Genomic DNA, 25257 nt, shown 5'->3' on the forward strand with positions numbered 1-25257 from the left:
AAGCACGCTGGCATGTTATCAATATCGCAGTCAATCAAATCAAGTCAATCAATGTGTCAATGAGTCTTGCATATGCAAAATCCATAGTCAATGAATCAAAAGTCTGCACAGCGAGGAGAAATCAAATCAAAGTCAATGCAGTGACGGAAATCATTACATCAATAATCAAAGCCACAGCCCGGTAAAACATCGATAAATCATACTCGCAATCTCAGCAATAAATCAGATGTGCTTTCCCAATCAATATCCATCCATCTAGCAATGTCCATGCAATCAATACTATACATTCTAATCAATCGTTGCCGTCTAGTCAATTCGTGTGTTACTATATCATCTGTCATATCAATAGGATGTCTGTGTCAATATAATAGCAATATAAAGCACAATTAATTCAATAAAGGACTCGTGTCAGAACGTACTCTTGCAAATCAGTCAATCAATTATTCAATACTTTACGTCTTACTCATCAATAATATACAAATTCAATGACACTACAGGCAGATTCAATAATGACGACGTACATGCCATTACATACATGAGAAAAATCATCTCATCAATAGAGCACTTTCCAGTCAATCAATTATATTCTCTCTAGCAGAAAATCTATAGAACGATCGAATCAACTCAATAAATCAAGCCTAGCAATCTGAAAACAAATCTATACAATGAATCATCAGGTCAATAGATAAATCAAATCAATACAATCGGCATAATACAAGTGAAAACGAGGGTTCTCCTCGGAGACTTTTTACTGCATGCTTCTTGATTCTGCGGGCAGCCTGCTGGGATATTAACATTGACGAAACGGACCGGAGGAAGGAGGGTGCGGTAATGTTTGAACGTTTAGGCGGCCTCCAAAATCCAGCTTTCCTCTTTTTCCCTTTCTCTTTCTCTCTCTAAAATCAGATATTTTGATTTAAAAATGAAATGATCTCTCCTCAAAACGAGCTGATTTTTTTATATCATTAGGCTGATCGGCCCGGCCGATCGCCAAATCGTCCCGGGACGATCAGACCAAAATCGATCGTCCTGGACGGTTCCCAGAACTAGTTTCAGGCCGATATTTTGAACAGTACAGATCGGCCTGGACGATCTCACTATCGTCCCGGACGATCCTGGGAGGAAAATCCAAGTCAGAGAGGAACAGTAAGGGAACGAGGTCTCACATCCAATGTGCTCCGATTTGCCAAAGCTCCCTCCACTCACCGCTGCTTCTCCCGCATGTCTTCCTCCGACTTCTCTCCATTTCTCCCGATTAAGATTAGGATTCCTAGTTAAATAAGGTCTGCGATCACCAGCCTCTTCCGAAGCGGCGCCTTCCCTCCGCATCTTTACCGACGCCGACTCACGTGGTCTTCTCGCCTGCGGCACCGGCGTCGGTGTCTCCATCTTCGCCAACAAGTTACCTTGCATCTATGCATCCACGGGTACCTCCGTTGCCGATGCCGTGAATACCCGATCCTTCAACAGTTGCAACGTTCTCTGCGTATCCAGCATGTCCACCTTGCCGGAAGCTTTAGATAGACCCTGAAGGATTTGCTCGAGCTTTGGAGAAAATGCCTCTGATTATTAGTCTTTCTCAGAATGTTATTATGAAGCCGGTGGATTTCCTCAGTGGTAGAGCCATTCCTGATGAGGATGTTGCCAGGATGATTGTGAGGTGTCCCCAACTGCTTGCATGTTCCAAACTTTTGCTCTTTAAGCATTACGTTGATATAATTTTAAAAAAAAGATCAATCAAAACATATTTTTATTATTATGAAAAAATGTTTTATTATAAAATAATAATCGAGAATCTAAAAAAACTTTTTAGATTGATAGCCATAACTACTTTTCTATGTTGTGTAATCAAACTTTCTCCTGGAATTATCTTTCAATTTTTGCAGAAGGATTTCTTTTTCTTTTTAAATAAGGAAATCATGATGCCTCCATTTATAGATGTAATTTAGTGATCTTATTTCTTACAGTGTGTTTGCTATTTCAAAATCATGCAAATTAGTATTTTTATCTCTCCCATTGCAGTACCATGAAATTAGTATTTTTGTTTCTCCCATTGCATATCTCATATTCCTTATCCACCATGAATTATTTCATAGTCCATCTTGCTAAAATCTTATATGTAATTTGACTCATTTCTAGTAATTTATCCTCTATTCTCCAAGTATATATTATAATATTTCTTCTATCTCTTTTCAAATTTGATTTTTCAAACCATCTTTTAATTCAAGTTATGGAGCTTAGCATTATTTGCATTTATGATGACATCACAAATAATTAACTTAAAAACATTCACTAAGTCCTTACTTGAATAGGTTTATGTTCTAAATCTTTATCCACTTCTAATCATCATTTCTATTTTTAAGTTTTCTCACGTATTATAACTTACAACTTACAATTTTCTCTTACGTCATTGGATTTTCTCTTTCCATTTGATCTATTGCATACAGGGATTATTTTTCTTCTAATTATATATCCACCAATTCTTATATCTTCCCATTCAAAGTGATAAAATTTCATATAATTAATCTAATCTTAGTTTTAAACCTCGATATTTTTTTCTCACTTTTCACTAGTACTAGGTTAAGTTGTGTGTTACTTGCTGGAGATGACCCAGCCAACCTTTACTTTTCACCATATTCAGATTAAGCTGTAATGTGTCATTTACGGTTGATGTTTTAGGAATTTTTTTGCCTATTGGCAGGTTGTGTTTGGCGAACTCCTCAGAACTAGCAAAATTAAAAAATAAATTTATATCATTAATCTTGATATCAATTTTACAAATGTCTATCTAAAATCAGTATTAAATCTCTCATCTCTGACCAGAGATTGAAAATGACTACTTTTGCTCAGAGCTTTATACTGAACAAATGGAGCATATATACATGATATAGTTTGCTGGCGCTCAATTTTTGAAATGATTTCATAAATTTGTTTTTATAAGTGTAATGTATTATGCATAATATGGCTAAAACGTTTGACTTTCTTTGAGCCATCATGACTGAAATGCATCTTAGGACAATATTAATTGTGTTTAATTTAAGAAAGTTGAACTTTTCCCTCATCTTTAGCAAGAGTATTTTTGACTGGAATGCCATATCCAATGCAAAGTTTGCTCATATGCTATTAATTTGCAAAGAGCAATTGCACATATGACTCAAGCTTTTAACATTTCATCTTATTTATTGACATCCTAACACACTGGAAAATAGCATTTTTGTTCTGGTATTGAGATTAAACTTGAAGATCGACTTTTTAAAGTTAACTTAAATTTGTTTTCTTTGTAGGTTTATGCCATCGATTTTGGTCTTGCCAAGAAATATAGAGATCTTCAAACTCATAAGCACATACCATACCGGTAACTTCTTGGTTTATAATTTGTTTGTGATGCGTATGCATTTTAATTTTTTCAGTACTACCAGAGATTCATTGTTAACCACAATTGCTGTATTACTTATTATTATTTTTTTATCGGAAGGGGTGGGGGTGGTTTGTACGAGTGAGAGAGATAGAGAGAGTGATTGTACCTTGTTTGACCTTTAGTATTGCAACTTGCTTGTGCATATAGGAATTTTGGGAGATAAGAGGGAATAGGTGGGGTTTCAAAATATATTAATAGTAAGAAATGTTCTTTTTAAAAAAAGATTAAAAACAATGCCCTTGAGACGTAATAAATTTAAACTGAATGTTACTAATGATTTCTACAATAATTTGAGTAATAAATAGGAGAAACAAGATAATGAAATATTTAAGATGAGGAAAAGGAGATTAAGATAATACTATATGATGACTATATGGATGCTTTGATCAAACTAAGATGATAAAGGTTAAGGGTTGATTTTAGGTCAATAGCTGAAGTATCAAATATAACTTTATTCCAAAATTCATGAATTAAATAAAAATTGGATTTTTTGTTAGTGCTAGGTTGTTCCTCGGAAGTGATGTCCCACAACCTAACTCAATTTTTGTGAGAACTAGTAAGAATTTACTAGGACTTACTACACAGGTGTCACAATCTGACTCAACTTGATTGCGATAAAAAAATAGATGAGTTTGTTGGGCATCACGCTAAAATGGCATCATATAAATTTATCCAATTTTGACAAAAATAGGCAACAATTGATTGGTCATCAAATATGTTTTTATATGGAATTTAGTGAATTTGGATGGGAATACAATAAATATAGTGGGCACAAAGATTATAGGAAGAATAATTATTGCATGTTTACAAGAAGCTACACTGAAAGGAGAAAACATTCATGGGAATTGGGAAGTTGTATGTTGAAATGGGGTAGGGTAAGTATTGCACAGAGAGCTGAAAGATAAGTTTAGTGATGTAAATGGAGTTAGTTGTGTAGAAGGATTACTATAAATTTATTACAATGAGAGTATTATAAATATGACTAATACTTATGCTCCTCAAAATGGATTAGAAGATAATTATAAAACTAATTTTTGGAATGTATGCATGTGTAAGAAAGAATAATTATTGTAAGGAACTTAAATTACCCTATAGTTTCTTGTCGAATGGGCTATGAGAGGATTCATTGTAGGTGTAAAATAGAAGAAAAATGTTTCAATTGGAGAAACTATAGATTTTATGATAACAAGTGCCCCTGAACTCATCAACACTAGCTTGAAACTACTTAGCTGCTTTTGTAAGTGGACCATTATATCACAAATAGATTTTTTTTCTTACTTGCAAGGTATTAAAGTCTTTTTGCAAGGGTTTTATGGTTATTTCAAGAGAAAATTTGACCATATAATATATATTAGCAGTCATGGATTTATGTCGTAAGGAGAAAATGACCAAACTGGTCCCTCAACTCTTTATGAGGGACCAATTTGGTCCCTCAACGCCTTAAAATAGTGCCTATTTGGTCCTATTGTTAACTTTTAACAATAAATTTGGATACGCCGAACACACTGAGGGGATATAATCGAAAAAAATTTGCATAAGCTTTTCATTATATACAGAAGTGAATTGTTCGAACCCTTTAGCAGTGTTGAAACCCCAGCCACACAGGACTCCCACGTCTTGTAGCGTGGCCTGCGTGAACAACATCTTCAACTCAGTGTCCTGCAGCGCATGTTAAACGCAGTTCGACCCTAGCACCCTGCGCACTCGTCGACTACCACTCCTGCAACCCTCGCAAGAGTTCGAAGCCAAACTGGATTTGAGTGCCCCGTAAATCTCACAACGGAATAAATCCTCCCTTTCCCTCTTCTTGCTGCTCCTATTGTAACTTCCGTTCTGACGTCGCCGAAGGAGATGAAGAAGCTTATTTAGCGACCCTCTCAAAAACTACTTCAACCCGTCAAACTTCATTTCACGCGAAGCGCTTGAGGCTGAAGCAGCCATGAAGAAATGGCGAGGAGGAAAAAGAAAAATGGAGAAGATGAAAGCAAACCCTAGATTAATGAGATAATTAGTAATAATTAAATCATTAGTATGAGTATTAGTAAAATGATTAGTTATTTACTTATTTTAAAAAATAACTATTTAATTAAATATTTATTAATATAAGTAAATATAAAATTAATAAATAAATTATTTAACAATTAAGCTAATTTCTAATTAAATTATTTATCATTATAACTTGTTGACTAAAATTAAAATTAAAATAATAAGTAACCAATACTTAACATGCAATTAAATTAATAAAACATTAAATTTAATTTTAGTTATAGTCAACAGTCGTCTCGCAGTACTGTTATTAAGCTTCATGGCTTTGTTGGTTTCGACGCTCTATTTGGATTGTTTATAGGTGGAAATGATTAGAAATCTTGAAATTAAAGAAAAGTTTAATAAAAATTTTTACAAAAATTATAATTCCTAAAAAATTATATTTATTAAATATTTTAATTAAAAATGATTAAATTATCCTTATACTTAACACCTCAACTTTATCATTAGATGGCAAGACCGAATAGTTTCCATTTGGAGGTGCTGAATTGGTCCCTCAAAAGAGTTGGTGTCTATTTTGGTTTCTCACAAAGATTTGAGGGACCATTTTGATCCTTTTTTCATATCGTAAGGGGTGTTAAGAAGATGATCAAGGAAATAATTAATCTTAGGATAAAATTGTGGAGTTTGAAAGGTGACTTATTTATAATCAATTTAAGTTAAATGTCCGTGCTCGATGTGATAACTAAATGATTTATATGGTTGTTTGAGTACTAAACAATGGAGAAAAATGAAATAACAAATTAGTTACGATGAGAACAAGGAGATTAAAATAATACTATTTGCTTTAATACAGATGTTTATACAAACCCATATGATAAAAGGTTGAGGGCCAAGCATAAAATTTATTCAAAAATTCATCAATATATATAAAAATTGAATTCATGTTAGTGCTAGGGCATCCTCAGAAGTGATTGTCTGCAACCTAACTCAATTGTTGTGAGAATTTGCTAGTACATGCCACTCACTCATAAGCTACGCGACTCAAGTATTGTGATGTGTCTGTTTACTTGTGAGGAAGTCAAAAGAGGAAGACAAGCCACTCATAGTTGGCTACGATCAAGAGAATATGAGGATTTCCTACATAGAAGTGTTGGATGGCCGAGAACAAATATTCACTATTGGCTTTGGTTCTCATAAATAAGAGAATTGGAGGTATTATAGTTGCATCAAAATAGGAGATGGAAGAGGAGAAAAGAGTCGGTTAGTAGCACTCGTGGGTTTTCGTGAACAAAAATAGGAATTGGGATCACATGTAAGCATTATAATGAGCAAGCAATTAAAAATTTTTGTAGCATATGTAGAGGATAAAATACAGGATTGAGGTGCGGGCATGAAAACAGACACAACTAAATGTGAAAATAGAAGCATCATAGATGCATGGACGCAGGGACACAAGTGGTTTGGTGCAAATGCAGCGATTTCAATTAGTGCAGTTGCACATAATCAGACCTTGCTTTGGGATGCAATCTGAAATTGATGTGGAGATGTGGGAAAGTAGATTGATGTGAAGGACACCGGATTTGATACCAAATGATGTATAGTTGGGGCAGCATAAAGAAGAAAGACAATTCGAAGTCCACTAGTTAGAAGGGAGTGAGAGGAGAGATAATAGAAGATGAAGCTTTAATTTTATTCATTCAATCAATAAATCTAATATAAACCTTAAACTCTTTTTTATAAAAAAAGGTTACTAAATGATTTGAAATTATATCAAATTAAGGCTTAGTTTGGTTTTTGTTTTCTACATGACTTTATTGTAGGAAAATCAACCAACAATAATTGGGGTTGTGCGGATGAATAAAAAGAACCAGATAGTTGTTTTCCTTCTTTTTTTTTCTCAAATTTTTCTTCAAAATTTTATTTTTTGGAAAATAAGATATACATTGTTGCTCAACTTTAAAAAAAATTAACGGTATAATTAAAAGTCACATGACATACCAAATGTTGCCTAAATTTAACCCTAAATAATTTAAATTTAAACCTAAAATTATACAAAATGGAAATTCATGCTAATAAATCCAATAATTCTCCTAAAACGAAAATAAGTATTAAAATAAGATATTTGTTGATATTTAGATAGTTATAAGTGATTTGATAGCGGGTTTGGTTAACAAGTTTATTTAAAGGAAAATTGAAGTCGTAAGATGATGCAAAATTTTTTAGAATGCTCTTTTGTGAAAATATTTAAGAACAACGCAAATGTTCAGGGTTGTGTTAATTTTAAAGGAATTAAATAATACAATGATTCAACGGTGTTGACAAAGTAATGGAGCATAATTTAAGAAAATTACATCAGTAATGGAGAATCAATTTGATTTTATGCCATGAAGATCTATTTTGGAAGTAATATTTATGCTAAAGCAATTAATGCAAAATCACCGATAGCAAAGTAATGATATTCATATGATTTTTTTTAAAATCTTAAAAGGGCATATGATTGAGTACCATGAGAATTGATTTAGTGAATATTGAAAAAATAAATTTGGAAGGTATATTGAAATTATTCATTATTCATATGAAGAAGCAGGGTCATTAATTGGTTACACAAGAGCTCCAGTCATAGTAGCATTAAAACATGGATCATCATTAAATCTATTACTTGTATTAATTATGGTGATGCAACCAGGTAGGATACTCAAGGTGGCGTGCTTTATTGTATATTTTTTAATAGATTACACCGTTCAACCAGCTTGGCATTTACTAAAATCTTGGTTAATAAGAGTTCCATTTAATTATGTATCGATGCAATTTGCTCGGGCTGCTTATATATATATATATATATATATATATATATATATATATATATATATATAATACTAAAAAAATAATAATTATAATGATGTGAAAATTGATAAGAACTAAAGCAAATTGTTAGAAAGAGATATTATGGGTTGCTAAAATTTTCAAAAATCAACTATGGAAAATATTTCAGTGGAACATAGCTAAATACTTTAAATTACGAACTAGCAGAGATAAAAAGTATTATATCGAACATATAGGGAATATTTTATCAGGGAAATTTAAAAGTAGAATTTTCCTTTTACTCTTTGAAAGTTTTATTTTGTAATCAACCTTTGTTGGCTTACCTGAATTATCATCGGGACTTGACTTTACAAATCTAGGGCTGTCCAGACATGCAAGCCATTTTTTTAGTATAATTTCTTTCATCGTCTAACTTTATGTGTATAACTCTATTGAATCTTAGTTTAGGTTCTATATTGCATGCGATCCCATCATTTTGAGTAAATTTCAAATAAGAAATCCTTTTCTTGATTTAATTGGGCTATATGCTAGTTAGTTTTGGAACAAATAAAAAGTAAATGGGTATTCTGAAGTTAATGTCACTTGAAGTTGTGCAATATAGAATATAGTTACTCATGCAATGCATAAAAATAATGATCGAAAATAGTGCTGCATAAAGCAAGACTCATTTAATTAGAAGGGAGCAAAAAAAAAAAACAGGTTAATTGTAAGCTTTAGCTAGATTTGACTGGTTTGACAGGTTGGCCGGCTTGGATTTGACCTACTTTTTAAACTTGTTAGATCTGATCCAACTGATTTATGGTTACTCCAGTTCTTATTGTTATCCAAATCATAGAGGAGCAGATTCCAAGTTTGACTGCCTGATTTGTTCTCATGTATTTGTTTACATCGTTGCTCTATCATGCTATAGTTTTGTGAACATACATAAGTGGAACTTTCTGTTGACAACATCCTTGTGAGCCTTCTGTTCCGTTCTATCTTTTCTTATTTGAAGACTTACTTTATATGTGAAGTCATGATGGTTTTGCCTTTTCCAAAATTTTTTTCAAATTGTTCTTTTGCTAAAGATTTTATTTATTTATTTATTTCTTCTGCTAAAGATTTGGTTAGTCTGACAGGGAGAACAAGAATCTCACTGGAACAGCACGGTATGCTAGCGTGAATACTCATCTTGGTGTTGGTACGTTCCTCATGTTTCAAGTATATTTAACCATTTCATAACCCACCTTAGATTGGAGAAAAAAGTAACATTAATGTATATCTTGTAGAACAAAGCAGAAGGGATGATCTAGAATCTCTTGGTTATGTGTTCATGTATTTTTTGAGGGGAAGGTTAGATTCTTCTAAACTTTTCATTTAGTTTGTTCTCGTAGTTCGTTATTTTTTGGGGGCATCAGCAGAACAACGTCATCATCATAATGCCTCAATATCTTCAAGAGGAAGGGCATGACTGTTTTTTATCAGTCTTCCATGGCAGGGGTTGAAAGCCGGAACAAAGAAGCAAAAATATGATAAGATTAGTGAAAAGAAAATGTTAACTCCAGTAGAGGTATGCAATGCTAAGCCCCATTCATTTTCATGCATAATATCTCATTTTTTGAAAATGCTGGGAGTATTCCTATCAAATTTACGTAGCATTACGGGAGGTTGCCGGCCCATCAATGGTGAAGGCAGAAAGGTCATCAGGTTTGTAATGAGTACCAATAAGTTTTCTGCTATTTTCAGCATCCTTTATTCAGTTATGCACCTGCAAGAGTTGATTGTTAGTAAATTTCATTTTCAGTTGGCCAAGAAATTCATGATAGATTCGCAGGTGCCGTGGAAGCATTCGCTAGAAGAACTGGTTCAGCTGCTGCTCATCATGGTGAGCATTCCAAGCACAAAACTCTAGATGATGCACCACTGCCATCCAAACAAACTGTAAGTTACTCCTAATGCAGTTTCTCACCTTGTCCTACCACACTGCACCTAGACCCGGAGCCTTGAGCAGTTTTTTATGCATGGTGTATCTCAGTTTTTTTTTTTGAGAAACGGGGCGAACCCTAATTAAATTAAAGTAAAAATTACTAAGTGATAAAAAGTTTGAGTGATTAGAGATGAATAGAAGTTAACTACAAAGAGATAGATAGGAAAACAATAGAAAAGAGTTGAATTGGACAAGAAGCCAAGCGACAATTGTCTAGGCGATATTAATCATTTTCTTTCCATAAGAATTATGAATATAAAAGAAAGCTAGATGAATAATTGTGAATTAAAAGCATTATACTCTTTTTTTTGTATTACAAAAATATTTAGTATTTCTCATAGTCCAAAATGATAGCAGGTGCATTAAAGGACATCTCGAAGTTCTGTAATTTTTTTTCAAGGAAGTATTTTTCTGAGAGTTGAAAGGTTTTTATCCAAATTCACAATAGGCAACATTATATTAAAATGATTCCAAATGTTAGATATATAAGCACACCTGAAAAAAAGTATGGAAACCATCCTCCTGCAAGTCCATATTTGGGTCACAAAAAGCATAATTGATGACCCTTTTAGGAAAGAGATAATTTGTAAGGAATTTGTATCATGAAATAAACTAGAGGAGCGCATTCGATCTTAAGTGGAGCAATATATTTTCAAATTCAAGAAGTACATGGAATAAGGATGCTTCCGTTAATAAGAAAAGAGTAGAAAGAGATGACAGAGAATATTATAGGTGATGTCTAGAGTGAGATGTCATGGTGAAGATTTGGCTTTAAGATGAGTGATATGAGTGAGAAAGAGTTCCCAGCAGCCATTTAAATAAAATGGAATGATGCTTCTCCAAAATCCATATCACTCTATAAATTGAATACATGGTTTAAAATTGTGCAATTAGAGGCCCGCCTCAAGGCTCTCACCTCAATGCAATTTTAAAAAAGAAGGGACAATGAGACATGCCTTATGCTTGCTAGATGAGGCTTACACCTTAGTATTGTGATGCATGCCTCAATGCAAGCCTCAACACTATTTTTATGTAATTTTGAAGAGGCAAAAGCTTTGAAAATTAAGGTTTAAGAAATATATATAATCATATTTACTAAACCTAAATAAAACCTAACTTGAGAAGAACCACACAACCTCAAAATCATGATCGCAGAACCCTGTCGCCTGCCCTCTTTCCTGTTGTTTTACCCCTGCTATTGCATCATAGCTGCTTCTCCTCCAACACCTCTACTCTTGTTATTGGGAACTCATCTCCTTATTTTCAGTATGAGGAAGGAGAGAAAGCAATTAACTGCAATGATGATTCTAATGTAGATCCTCTAAGTGATGTGAGTGGGGGTGACTTATGAATTCATTAATTATGACCTAATACTACTTGTTTATATTAAATTTTATGAACTCCGCTGGAAACCACATATCTATTTATATATATTATTTCATTATGTCTAATCTCTGCACTTTAAAAGTGTGGGGTGATGTATCAACTTCTGATTACCAACCATTTTCTTTCATTTGAGCAGAATGGAACTACAAAATACTCCTTTTACTGTCCAACTGGGACGCGGCGCTAGCATTTAGCTAGCCAATGCCATCATCAACACTGGAGACTCTGAAGCCACCATCTGATTTGGTAGCTTAGGGTTTTCTGCAGCTACTGCAAAGGCTGCCGCCGTACGCCGTACCTATTCTCAGCGTAACTGTTCAAGGCCATGCTACAAAGCCTGATTCTGCTGAAATTTATGAACAACGTGCTTATTCCGTGCAACAACCACGAGCTGCTAGAGTTGGTACTGCCAAAGTAGTTCAACAAAATAGGACCTAGGTTTTCGAGAGGCTCTCACATTCTGAAGTTTTACTGTGAAGAGGGATGATGTTAAGCAAAAGACTTTGACGATCTTATCAAGCGTCATCACACTACAAACTGAGCCTTTCGTATCAAGAAGATATGATCATGAAGCTTCCTCATATGGAGGAAGATTATCCATAAGACAGAAAAAAAGTCAATGTTGAATTATGAGCCCAAATACCACTACCGGTGCATCTGTCAACACTCCCAACCTTGGAGCCAGAAGTTAACGTTCCCACCTAGAATTAGTTTTGAAATCTAAAATGGGTTAAATGAAATAGCTCTACTGGCGAGTTAAAACATTCTTTCTAGGAACAACAACAACAAACTCCTATTCCTCAAAAGAAGAAGCACGAAACTTTGTCTGCCAGGGTATACAGAGTTCTGAAAGTGGCAAAAAAAAAAAGGCTTGATGAAGAAGAGATATCAAAGGCCATTAGCAAATAAGGCCACGATAATCCTACCAAGAGAGTTACTATCTGCTACGGTAACTCAGAAATCAAAATTAACTCTACGCGATGAACATTGTAGCGTGAAACCTGGACCTCGCGTTCAGGAATCTACTTACAAAAGATCCCGGTGAAAGGGTAAAGAAATTTGGAGGTCGAGACATCTTGAAAGAAGATTACTGGAGAAGAAAGTCAGTATAGGTGTGACATCTGGTACATGCTTCCAGAGATCTGCCTTTGATAATAAACGTCAACAATGGGTACCCAAGAAAAAGATTCCTATTATTGACACTTGCAAAATTAATACCTTGGTGAATCTTTCAAAGAATCTTATTGGCAACCAACTTTATCTTCACAGAAGAAGGTCAATTTTGACCATACTCCTCCAATCGAAGAACTTTCTATACCGCATCTAGAGCTAGAAATCTATTGGAAGTGTCGCTCTGAGATTCGTGTACAAGAAAATGATGATGATGAATACACCATGGAAGTTGAGATAGTTTACATGGTGGGGCATGGTGATGAGCCGCCTCCATCACGTGGCTACTAACGAAGCAACGAAGGGGGGCCTACTTCTTCCAAAACAACAACCCCTTAAGAAGAGCAAGCTTAGTATGAACAATTAGAAGTTCCCTCAGATGAGGAACAAAATGATGATCAAGAAGAAGAAGAGGTTGCTAAGACACTAGCACAAGTACAAAGGCTTATAAAATGCAAGATGAAATAAAAAGATAAAGAGATATCATAGCTGAATAACAAGATGACAGAAATGATATCACAGATGACTACGATGGTGCAGTTAATGCAAAAGAACATCACTACTAATCTTGCACTTGCTCAGCCAGTTGATCATCAGACATCGAGTCAGCCAATTAATCATCAGATCGAGTAATATTCCTACTAATCTGCCAACCAACCTAATACCCCAGGTGTTTGGACTATGAGCCATACATGAAAAAGGAAATGAAGCTGATTGACTTATTCATATGCAAAATCATCAAAATGTTGCAAGTACATCTGAGCTGGTGATGACTCACAGCTTGAATCAATCATCAATGAAAAGATTAAAACTGTCATTACCTCAGATCAAGTAGAGAAATTTGTGAGCAAGGGTCACTGATATCCAGCTGAATACGATCAGCTGTCATAACCTAAAGGTATTCGGTGCCTAAGTTCAACATTTTTAATTGCAATGGCAACCTTAAACAACACTTGGCCCAATTTAAAGTAACTTGTGGAAATACTAGAGGTATTGATGCTTTACTCTTTTATCAATTCATTAGTAGTTTGACTGTGATTGCTTTCGAATGTTATATCGAACTTCCTAATAATTCTGTTAAGACATTTGTAGAACTGGAAAATATGTTCGTGAAAAGTTTCGCAGTGCTATTGAAAATGCTATTGTTGCTGACATTGCCTTAGAAAAATGAAAAAAGGGTGAGTCAGTATCAAAGTGCATCACTCGCGGGCACAAGATGAGTATGAAATACGAACAACATTTGGAAGAGAAGCATGCCGTTCAGCTGCTAATGGGGCACATTGATGATAAGATGTTACCATTTTTATGCATGACCTCAATCAACACTTATTTGGAGCTATTAGATAGAGTTGCTAAGTTTGAAAAGTTGAATATCATTCAGATAGACCCCAAAAAAATAAGCTTATCGACACTAGAAGGGATGAGATATATTCTGCATCATATTTAAGAATTGATAAGGAAAATCAACCTTCTTATAAAGATGATAAAGGAAAGCAGTATGTGAATCCTAATCTCAGTCAAAATTAGTATTGGGAGAAAACAACAAGTCTCAGACTTTTTGTAATGGTGAAGAACAATTAATTTCAAGAATTAGTGGTCGTGCCACATCCCTTAAAGAGAAAATGAATAAAAAATATTCTTTTAAAAGAGAAAGTGTGGCAAAACTATTCGAACAAGCAATTAATGCTGGTCTTGAATTACCGGAGTGTAAAAGACTTGAATAAGATGATCAGAATGATAATCCAAGTTATTGCCCATATCACTAAGTTATCAGTCACCCTATTAAAGATTGTTATGTCTTTAAAATCTGGCTTGAAAAGAAATACAAAAAATATTTTGTAGTTACATTGATCCCTCCACAACATTTTAGAAAAATCGTATCCCGCGAAGTTCATAATGTTGAAGAGCTTAAACCATTTTATGTACCTCCCCTACGCGGAAGTAGCGGACATGGAAGCTTATTTTATAAATTTAGAGAATATTAATTGGATTGGGAATTTCAATGAAGAGATATAGATAATTCCTAAAGAAATGCCTAAATATTGTCTCAAAAGAATTCAACAAATGATATGAAAAATTGGAGTTCATAATATAGTTACTTGGCGATGAGCACATTTGTTTCAAATAATGTGGTTTCAAGAACTATCAAAGGTTGGAAGTGATGATACAAAAGACCTTGGATTTATCACAGCAGAACAAACTCAGAAAATTGTATGTTGTGCGATAATTGATAAATATTTGACTACTGAAGATACATATGAGAATGGAGAACAAGATATGGAAGCTAAACCTACACCAGAAGAACTTGAAGATGGTGGATAGGTCACTACCATGGATGAGCTGAAGGAAATAAACTTGGGAACATATGAGGACCCTCGCCCGACTTTTATTAGTGCTTTTCTTTCAAAAAATAAAGTTGAAAAGTTGAAAACATTACTCGGTGAATTAAGAGACTGCTTTGTTTAGACATATGATGAAATGTCAAGCTTATATCCTGATATACCTGCTTACAAATTAGTCATCAAATCAGGTGCAATACCTATTAAGCAAGCTTTAAGGAAAATGAGGCTAGAGATTGAAGAACAAGTGATTGCGTAAACTAAGAAGTTTATCGAAGCGGGTTTTATTCGAGAAGAAAAATATGTTCATTGTATAACCAATATTGTCCCAATGAAAAAGAATGGACAAATTCACATATGCATCAACTTTTGAGATCTTAATAAGACGTGTCTAAAAGACGACTTTTCACTTCAAATATCAAAATTGCTGGTTGACAATACGTCAAAATATGATATATTCTCATTTATATATGGAGCTTCAAGAAATAATCAAATCAAAATGGCACATGAAGATGAAAAATATACATATTTCAGGACTCCTATCGACATATTCTGCTATACAGTCATGTCATTTGGCTTGAAGAATACTAGAGCTATATATCAAAGAGCTATGATGCATATATTTGATGAGCTTATCCATCAAAAGGTTAAATGCTATGTGGATGATTTTGTTGTCAAAAGTATAAATAAAAAAGATCATCTTGAAGATTTGAAAATTGTATTTAAAAGGATTAAAAAATTCAATCTCAAAATGAACCCACTCAAATATGCTTTTGGAGTTTTCTTTGGCAAGTTTCTTGGGTATGTTGTATGACATAAAGGGATTGAAGTTGATACTAACAAATTTAAGACAATTATAGGAATGCCACCAAAAAGTCTTCGTCAACTTCATTCTTTACAAGGACAACTTGTATTTATATGATGGTTTATCTCAAATTTAGCAGACAAATATCAACCATTAGCAAAGTTGAGTAGAAGGATGTTCATTTTAAATGGGATGATGAATGCCAAGAAGTTTTTGATAGTATCAAGAGATATCTATTAAGTCCATCTACTCTTGCTGCACAAATTTCAAGGAAGAGACTCTTATCTTATACACCGTAGCGTTGGAAGAGTCCCTTGCAGCATTATTAGCTCAGCACAACGAAGAAGGCAAAGAAAATGCATTCAACTACATTAGTCGAAGGTTGATTGGTGCAGAAATACGTTACTCTCCAATTGAGAAGTACTATAACATTAATTTTTGTTGTCCAAAAACTTCGTCATTATATGTTTTTTTATAAAGTCACTTTGATATCAAAGATTGATCTGCTGAAGTTCTTGATAATAAGATCAGCGTTAACAGGTCGCTTAGTCAAGCGGGCAGTGATACTACTACAAGTTGATATTACATATGTTCCACAAAAAGAGGTAAAAGGGCAAGTTCTAGCATATTTTCTTGTCGTACATCCCCATCCTGCAGACTCACCGCTTAATGATATGCCTAATGAGCAAATTCTATTTGTTCTAGAATAAGAGAAATTACAAATGTGAGAAATATACTTTAATGTTACATCATCAATTAAACCTGTCAAACCTCCGAACCTCCCTAAAGTTTGAGCTGATATCAATCTTATCTTCATAGTACCTAATAGAGGGATAATGAGATATTCATTTGGTTTAACTGAACTTAGAACCGACAATGAAGCAGAATATGAAGCTTTAATAGTTGGTTTCGAAATCGCTATTTCAACGAAAATTCAAAACCTCATAATTTTTGGTGATTCTCAACTCGTTATAAATCAAGTATAAGATATTTATAAAATCGACAAAGTCGGGTTGATTTATTATCACGAGTCCTCAAACTTATGAAGAAAATTACAAATGTTACACTAATTAAAATTTCTCTAGCTCATAATAGTAAAGTAGATTTTGTAGCGAAATTGGCTAAAGAAATAGTTAGCATGAATGACGAGCCTATGTTGATCAATGTCAACATTCGTCGATTATTAGAGCCAGCAATTCTGTGCTCCCCGCATGTAAAGGGGTAACTAAATACAAGCCAATAGGATGCAACTTCGGTTGTTCCTCAACCTCCCAACAAATTATTCTTAAAAATCAACCAGTTAAATTCCAAATGTTTACAAGAAAATTTAGTAGAGCCTCAGAACCCTGGGTAGAATCTCTAGAAATTAAAGAGCAAGATGACTGGAGGCAACCCTTCATTGACTACTTTAGATAAAGTAAACTCTCAACAGATAAATCATAGCTACGTAGATCAATAAGAGAGTATTGTGATATGCGTTTTTCAACAACATACTGTATCGAAGATCATTTGATCAAATGTGACTACAATGTTTAGGGAATGATGAAGTCGATAAAATTATTTATGATGTTTACGAAGGAATATGTGATGCATATTAATCGGGACCATTAAAATTAAAAAAAATGGGCTATTACTGGCCATCAATGGTAAAGGACTACACCAATCATGGGCGGATCCCCATACAAGTGAGGGGGGGCAAATGCCCACCCTCAAATTTTTTTTTTTTAATTTTAGAGGGTATTTTTTGGAACATTTTGGATATTTTGAGTATTTTTCCCCCTCTCAAAAAAAATTTTTGCCCTAATTTTATCAATCCTAATCATTTTTGCCCATCCCCTACCAAAAAAATTTTTGTTTGCCCACCCTAAAAAAAGAAGCTGGATCCGCCCCTGACACCAATCATGCGGATAAATGTCATGAATGTCAAATTCATGGTAATATTATACATCCTTTACATCCCACTATAGCATCCTAACCATTTGAATTTTGGGGGACATAAATAATATGGCCAATTGATCCACCATCATTTGTTGTATACCATATTATATTAGCAGCAATATATTATTTTTCTAAATGGCTTGAAATAATTCCATTCAAAGAAGTCACCGCTAATCATGTGATCAGCTTCTTTACTCATAATGTTGTTTACAGATTTGTTATACTGCACTGCATAATCTCAAACAACGATCCAACTTTTAAAAGTACTAAGATTTACAGATTCATTGAGCGACAAAAGATTGATTGACGATATTCATCGATTTATAATCTAAGAGCAAATGGATTAGTAGAAGTCTTCAATACAGCGCTAGTAAAGCGGCTCAAGAAAATTTTAACTAAGAATAAAAGAGAATGACTAACTAAGATGACAAAAGCATTATGGGTATATCGTAATACGTACAAGACACCAACAAAATAAACTCCTTACGCGGTGGTGTTTAGAGCTGAAGCTGTATTGCCACTTGAAGTTGAATTGCCGTCACTTCGAGTAGTTGTCCAGTATGACCTCACTGAAGAACAAAATGATCACTTACAAATGGAAGAGCTTGACGCATTAGATAAAATTAGACTTTAAGCTCAACAAAATTTAGAAATTCATTGAGCAAGAATGATATAATCATTCTGCCGTATGTTACACCATCGAGCATTTCAAGAAGGATAATTGATCTTGGTGCTGAGAAGACCAATTATCCCACACCAAAGAATTGGTGGTAAATTTGAACCAAATTGGGAAGACCCTTTTGTCATCGAGAAGGTGTACTAGGGAGGAGCCTATCAACTCATCAATATGGAAGGTCGACGACCTATGTCCTCGATCAATGGGAGATATTTGAAGAAGCACCATTTTTAAAAACGCAAGCTGAAGATTATTCTCTTACAAAGAAAGAATACATTTCTAAGATGCCTTAAAAATTTTTTTTACAATATAGGTTAAAAATACTAAAAATTTATTAATAGTTGAAATTCTCCTATAAGACATGAATATTTATTTGGATTAACATCAATCCTTAAATAAATATTTAAAATTATTTATGGTGCTATCACTGCATAAATACTGGGCAGAATCCGATATGTTCAAGTAAGCAAATATGCAATCATTACAAAAATTGAAGATTCATATTCGAATTTGCCAAAATTCTGAATTTTAAATGAAGAGTCATTTTGATCGACAACTTCAACGAATCAAGTTTAAAAAAGCACGAGCTGTTATAGTACAAGTCTAGCACTCAAACAAGTATAATATCAGTCTCAATAAGCCTATATGCAGTTGAGTCACTGACAGCTTCATATACTCAACAAGCCATAAAAAGAGGCCGTAGGAGGAAAGCACCTGTTTTGTTAGCCCGATGACAAATACTATCATGTTCGATATTTGTCAAATTTAATAAATTAAAGCAATTCAAGTTCAGAAAATTTTTTCAACTAACAAGAGGATTGAGGCAAAATTCAGAAGAAGATTCTCAATCAACTCAAAGGTACTAAGCCGCCATTAAAACTTTTATCAAGTTAGAGGCATTATTTCTTCATTAAATCTGTCAAGCACAAAGCTAAGATCGAATGAGCTTCTCTTCTTCAGCATGTACGATAAAGCACAAAGCTCAGGACTAAAGAAGTCATTATGCAGTTCTCATAAAGCCATAGGCCAAACTAAGAAAATATTGGAATCATCAAAGTCCGTCATGCATAAAGCTTTGGATTGATGGTTATGCACTATTGACCTAATGAAAGCCCAGAGGGTTTAGGTCACAGGCATACACTCCTTCGCCAAGCCCACCAAAGCATGAAGCTAGGGCATTTATTAACCTCTAACTTCGACCACCCCACGACTCAGTCGATCGCCAACCCCACGACGCAATCGGCCTCACCCACGATCCCATGATTATGTAACCACCCACACTCACGACACATAACAAAAACCTTCCCCATTTGCACTCTCTCACACACAGACAGAGAAAGAAGGATTTTGAAAGCTTACCTCGGGCGAACAAAGTAAATCCAGCGATCAAGCTGCCGATCGAACTCTTCCTTCTACCACCCTCTACTCTTCATCACGCCAGCCACCTCTTCACTGTCTCCACGCAAGCACCCCTATATCGAGTTGCTCTGTCGACTCCAATTTTTGATCTAGGATTGCGACCAAGCCGGACCCAAGCCTGTGCCATATACAACTTCTGGCCTGACCCGTCGCCGACCAAGGATTTGCCGCTGAACTCGTTGACTGTTGAAGTCCTGCTACTAACCGACTCGAACGCCTCCGATCAGTGCTCGTGCCCTTGTTGTCGTCGAGTTCGTCCCTGGCGCCATCCCTCTCTCTGTTACATATATATATATATATATATATATATTGTTATTATTCTCCTTTTGATAGGGTGATTTTGCACAAAATGGCACCATTATATTACGATTACGGCTAAAGCCCGTATGTTCCCTTACGGCTTCAAACCCTTGAGTAACGAATCATGGCATATATTTGATAGGCATTAAACTCTCTGTCGGCTAAGGTAGATTATGATTTATCCCTTAAAAAAACCCATACCCAAGTCTGCAAGGTATTCTTGGACAAAGTAACTCATGACTGCCAATAAGGTGCCTTCTGTTAGGTTGGGTTGACTGTCTCCTCTTACTAAGTAGACCAGTGAACATGACAACCTGGGACGACTGAATCATAGGATCTTGATCGGGTTAGTCTTCATTCCCCCCATCACCAGTTTTAAGTTTATAGTGATAAATCTTAAAGTCTCAAACTACTAAATCATATCCAAAATTCAAAACCTAAAATTGTTGTTATTATACGGGATTTAAAACCTATGCGACATCTTTAACAACTAGCCTTAATCGAAAGTTCTCTCTCGTTATCGGGAGGGGTAATTAACTATAAGGGTTTGTGTCTATAGGAAACCAAAACTCAGATCATAAAGTCCTCGTAAAATGAGGATGAAACCTCTGGGTGGTATCTTATCTAAAATCCAATCTACCTTCTGAAAATTCACCTAGAACCTAAGCTCGTTAGAACTCCCCGTCGTCATACACAAGCAAGAAAATAGACGGTGCGGAGAGGCCGGGGCAGGAAGCCTGGAATTTTCGGAGCCCGCAAACCAATGGCTGGTAGGAAATTATTTTTTTTGGAGGGAGAACTTAGGCAACTCAAATCAGATTTTGAGGAGAAGATTTTTTATTTTCAAAATCAGATTGAATCTGTCAATGAATGAAAGGATGGAGGGAAAGTTCGCCATGGTGGAAGACATGTTGAAGAAATTGATTGAAGTCAAACCCAATCCGGGGACATCGGAAGCAAAGGAAACTATCGGCTGCCATGGAAGAGGTGAGAACCCTAACACGTTTAGGGGAAGGGAAAATTCAAAAGTGGAGATCCTGGAGGGAGAAGATGAAATGCCTCATTTAGAATCACTTTTTAGAGAGGAGATGAGCATTGACTTTGAAAAAAGGGGTGTTGAATTTGTAAGGAGAGTGCATTATTTCGATCGTTGGAGTACTGATTTTGAAAAAAAAAGGGGATTTGGGCATGAACGCCGAAGGGAAGAGCTTGACAATTTTGGGGGGCACCTCCTCTTCGAGAAATGAGAGGTTATGGAGGATTCAGGGGAAACGGGGGTGACCCTAAGGTAGGAAAGTTGAAGATGCCCATCTTTGAGGGCAAGGATGCACATGAGTGGATCTACAAGGTGGAGCGATACTTTGCAGTCGACGGGTTGACAGAGGAGGAGAAATTGACAGTGGTAGGACGATGCTTAGAAGGGAATGCATAAGTATAGTATTAATGGAGAGACATGAGGCGACCCATTCGGAGTTAGGAGTTCAAGGATTGTTTATTAAAATGTTTTCGAATTTGTAGGGGAGGAGACTTCTATGAGTCGTTCTTTGCCTTGGCATAGGAGGGGACCATAGCAGAGTGCCGTGATAGGTTCGAGTATCTGGCCAACAGGCTAGACTTATTTTTAGAGGCATTGCTAGAGAGAAATTTTATGAAGGGGCTTAAACAGGAGATCTAAGCAACAATTCGAGTGATGAGGCCACGTGACTTGGGGGAGGCCATGGAGATAGCATAGTTGGTGGAGGACTAGAAGTATCTGGGAGGGGGATAGGTGAAGCAACTTAGGGGGTCATACATGATGATCACCACCTTTTTAGCTCTCAAGAGGGACCTGCACCAGGGAGTTTGAGGGAAGTATCAAAGGAGAAAATTGGAGGGGTATATGGGGCAAATTTTAAGAAGCTTATTGAGAAGGAGATACATGAGAAGAGGGCAAGTGGGTTTTGCTTCAGATGTGACAAGAAGTACATGTCAGGGCATAAGTATTAGGACTGAACTCTTCAGGTTCTCACCGTCTATAATGACGAGGAAGCTGAAGAGGAGGTAAGAGCGGGCTAGTGGTGGAGGAATAAAAGAATTAGTATTTGGATGTGGCGAAAGTCTCTCTAAACTTAGTGGTGGGATTTACCTCGAATCACATCATGAAAGTGAAGGGAGAAATAGCTGACTGAGAGGTGTTGGTGTTAATCGACAGTCGGGCAACCCACAATTTCATCTCCAATGACATTGTAGAGCTGTTAGGGGTAAAATTAGTGGATATTGGGGCTACAGGGTGATGATGAATATGGGAAAGGTGGAGATGAGTAGAGGAGTATGTAGGGGAGTAGTGCTGACTATTTAGAGGATCCAGGTGAGGGAGGATTTTCGCATTAGAGTTGGGAAGCACTGATGTCTTTCATGAGATGAAGTTGCTACAGACCTTGTGGAATACCAAGGCCAATTGGGGAGCACTGAGGATGCAGTTGGTGGTACGGGGAAGGAGGATGGTGATTTAGGGTGACGCCGGGTTGTCCAAGGCTGGGGTGTCTCTTAAATCTCTGATCAGGGCCATACAGGAGGTGGGAGGAGGATTTTTGGTGGAGTTATAGCGCTTGGAAGGGGTCAGAATGGAGGATGAGGGAGACATTCCTCTAATTTAGTCGCTCATACAACAGTTCAGTAAGGGTTTTCAACCTCCCTAGGGCCTACTTCCATAGAGAAAGCTAGAGCATGCCATTACCTTGAAGGAAAGGGTATCATAGATCGGTCTTTGGCCGTACCGCTATCCCCAGATTCAAAAGGATGAGATTGAAAAGTTGATCCATGAGATGTTGGAGGCAGGGATCATCAGGTCAAGTGTGAGTCATTTCTTTAGTCCAATCTTATTGATCAAGAAGGATGGGAGTTGGAGGTTTTTTGTGGATTACAGAGCTTTGAACAAAAGGATAGTTAGTGCCAGATAGGTTTCCTATTCCTGTGATTAATGAGCTTTTAGATGAGGTGTATGGAGCAGTGGTGTTTTTCAAGTTGGATTTGAAGTCAGGTTATCATCAAATCAAAATGAAGGATGTAGATGTTCAGAAGACGGCTTTTATGACACATGAGGGGCACTCTGAGTTTTTGGTGATGTTGTTTGGGCTTTACTAATGCCCCTTCTATTTTCCAGTCCTTGATGAATAGGATGTTCCGCCCGTACCTCCGAAAGTTTGTCCTGGTTTTCTTTGATGACATACTAGTGTATAGCAAGACTGAAGAGGAGCATCTAGAGCACTCGACGGTGGTTTTAAGAGTTATATAGGAGCATCAACTGAGGGTCAACTTAAAGAAGTGCAGCTTCGCACAGGCTTGTGTGGAGTACTTGGGGCATGTGGTATCCTAGGAGGGAGTGACGGCTGATTAAACCAAAATTGAGGCAATGCAGAAGTGGCATTTGCCTAGAACCTGAGGGAGTTGAGGAGTTTCCTAGGATTGACTGGTTACTATCGGAGATTTGTGAGGTGATATAGTACCATTGCTTGGCCCTTGACCGAGCAACTGAAGAATGATATCTTATTATGGGGAGAGGCAGTGACCTAGGCTTTTGAGAGATTGAAGCAAGTCATGACTACAGTCCCAATTTTAGCTTTCTCGAATTTCAGTCAAATTTTGTAGTGGAGACCGATGCGTCTGGATATGGGTTAGGGACCGTGCTCATGCATAACTATAGACCAATAGCATACTACAGTTAAGTACTGTCAGCCAAAGCTAGACTGAAGTCAGTATATGAGAGGGAGTTGATGGCCATTGCGTTGGCTATTCAGAAGTGGCGCCCTTACATGCTGGGTCGGCATTTCATTGTCAGGACAAATCAGAGAAGCTTGAAATACTTATTAGAGCAAATGATGGTGATCGAGGAGCATCAGAGGTGGTTGTCCAAACCGCTAGGCTATGATTTTTGAGATCCAATACAGGTCAATTTTGGAAAATAAGGCAGCCAATGCCTTATCAAGATGTGTTGGGGGCTCCAGGAGATGTTAATTTCAGTACAACTGATGGTAGATTGGGGGGCTATCAAAGAAGAGAGTATGCAGGATGAGTTGAGGGAGATTATGAAGGATTTTATGAAAGATAAGAGTAGCCATTTAGGGTACTCACTTGAGGGAGAGAGACTCTTACATCAAGGGAGGTTTGTGATGCCACGAACTTCCATCCATATTTCCCACCTGCTGCAGGAGTTCTCCATGGGAGTGCAATTGGAGGCCATTTTGGGGTACATAAGACATACTGGAGACTGACTGTTGAGTTATTCTGGAAGGGGATGCATAAGAATGTGGAGGAGATAGTGGCGAGGTGTGAAGTGTGCCAGAGGAATAAGTACATGGCTATGGTTCTAGAGGGGTTACTACAACCCTTAGCACTTCCAAACAGGTTATGGGAGGAAGTGTCCATAGATTTTATAAATGGCCCACTACGATTGGAGATTTTCACAATCATTTTGGTGGTGGTGGACAGATTGAGTAAGTACGCACATTTCATTCCCTTACGATACCCCTACACCGCAGTGACAGTTGCAGCAGCATTCATTAGAGGTGGTTAGAATGCATGGGATTTCAAAGTCGATAGTTTCTGACCGAGACTAGGTATTTCTCCTCCAGTTTTGGAGGGAGCTATTCAGGTTACAAGGAATAGTTCTTAAGAGAAGCATTACTTGCCACCCACAGACTGACAGACAAACGAAGGTAATCAACAAAAGCTTGGATACTTACTTGAGGTGCTTTGCTTATGAAATACCACGGATGTGGACTGTGGTTAGCATGGGCTGAATATTTGTACAATACCTCATACCACTCAGCTTCTCAGCCCCTTTTAAGGTGTTGTATGGAAGGGACCCCCCACTTTTAGTGCACTTTGGGAAAGGAAGCACACCAATTTCCTCAATAGAGCAGTACTTGGAGGAAATGGATAGGGTGTTGGAGGATTTGAAGAAACATCTGTTGAGGGTACAGCAGATCATGAAGAAGCAAGCAGATGCACATAGGAGATACATCCAGTTTGAAGTGGGGCAGAAGGTGT

The 25257-nt window shown here is 36.3% G+C and overlaps 1 protein-coding gene across 1 annotated transcript in view; it reads left to right on the forward strand.

Annotated features, from left to right (window-relative positions):
- The window catches only part of LOC110112832 (casein kinase 1), a 33277-nt gene that overhangs the window by 5822 nt on the left and 2198 nt on the right, over positions 1 to 25257 (forward strand). The window contains 6 exon segments of the mRNA XM_028691615.1: positions 3285 to 3355; positions 9349 to 9410; positions 9499 to 9562; positions 9695 to 9872; positions 9874 to 9916; positions 10014 to 10150. Of these exon segments, the coding sequence (XP_028547448.1) occupies positions 3285 to 3355; positions 9349 to 9410; positions 9499 to 9562; positions 9695 to 9872; positions 9874 to 9916; positions 10014 to 10150 (555 nt within the window).

This window comes from Dendrobium catenatum, unplaced genomic scaffold, assembly GCF_001605985.2.
Source record: "Dendrobium catenatum unplaced genomic scaffold, ASM160598v2 original_scaffold_27042, whole genome shotgun sequence".
NCBI classification, from domain to species: domain Eukaryota; kingdom Viridiplantae; phylum Streptophyta; class Magnoliopsida; order Asparagales; family Orchidaceae; genus Dendrobium; species Dendrobium catenatum.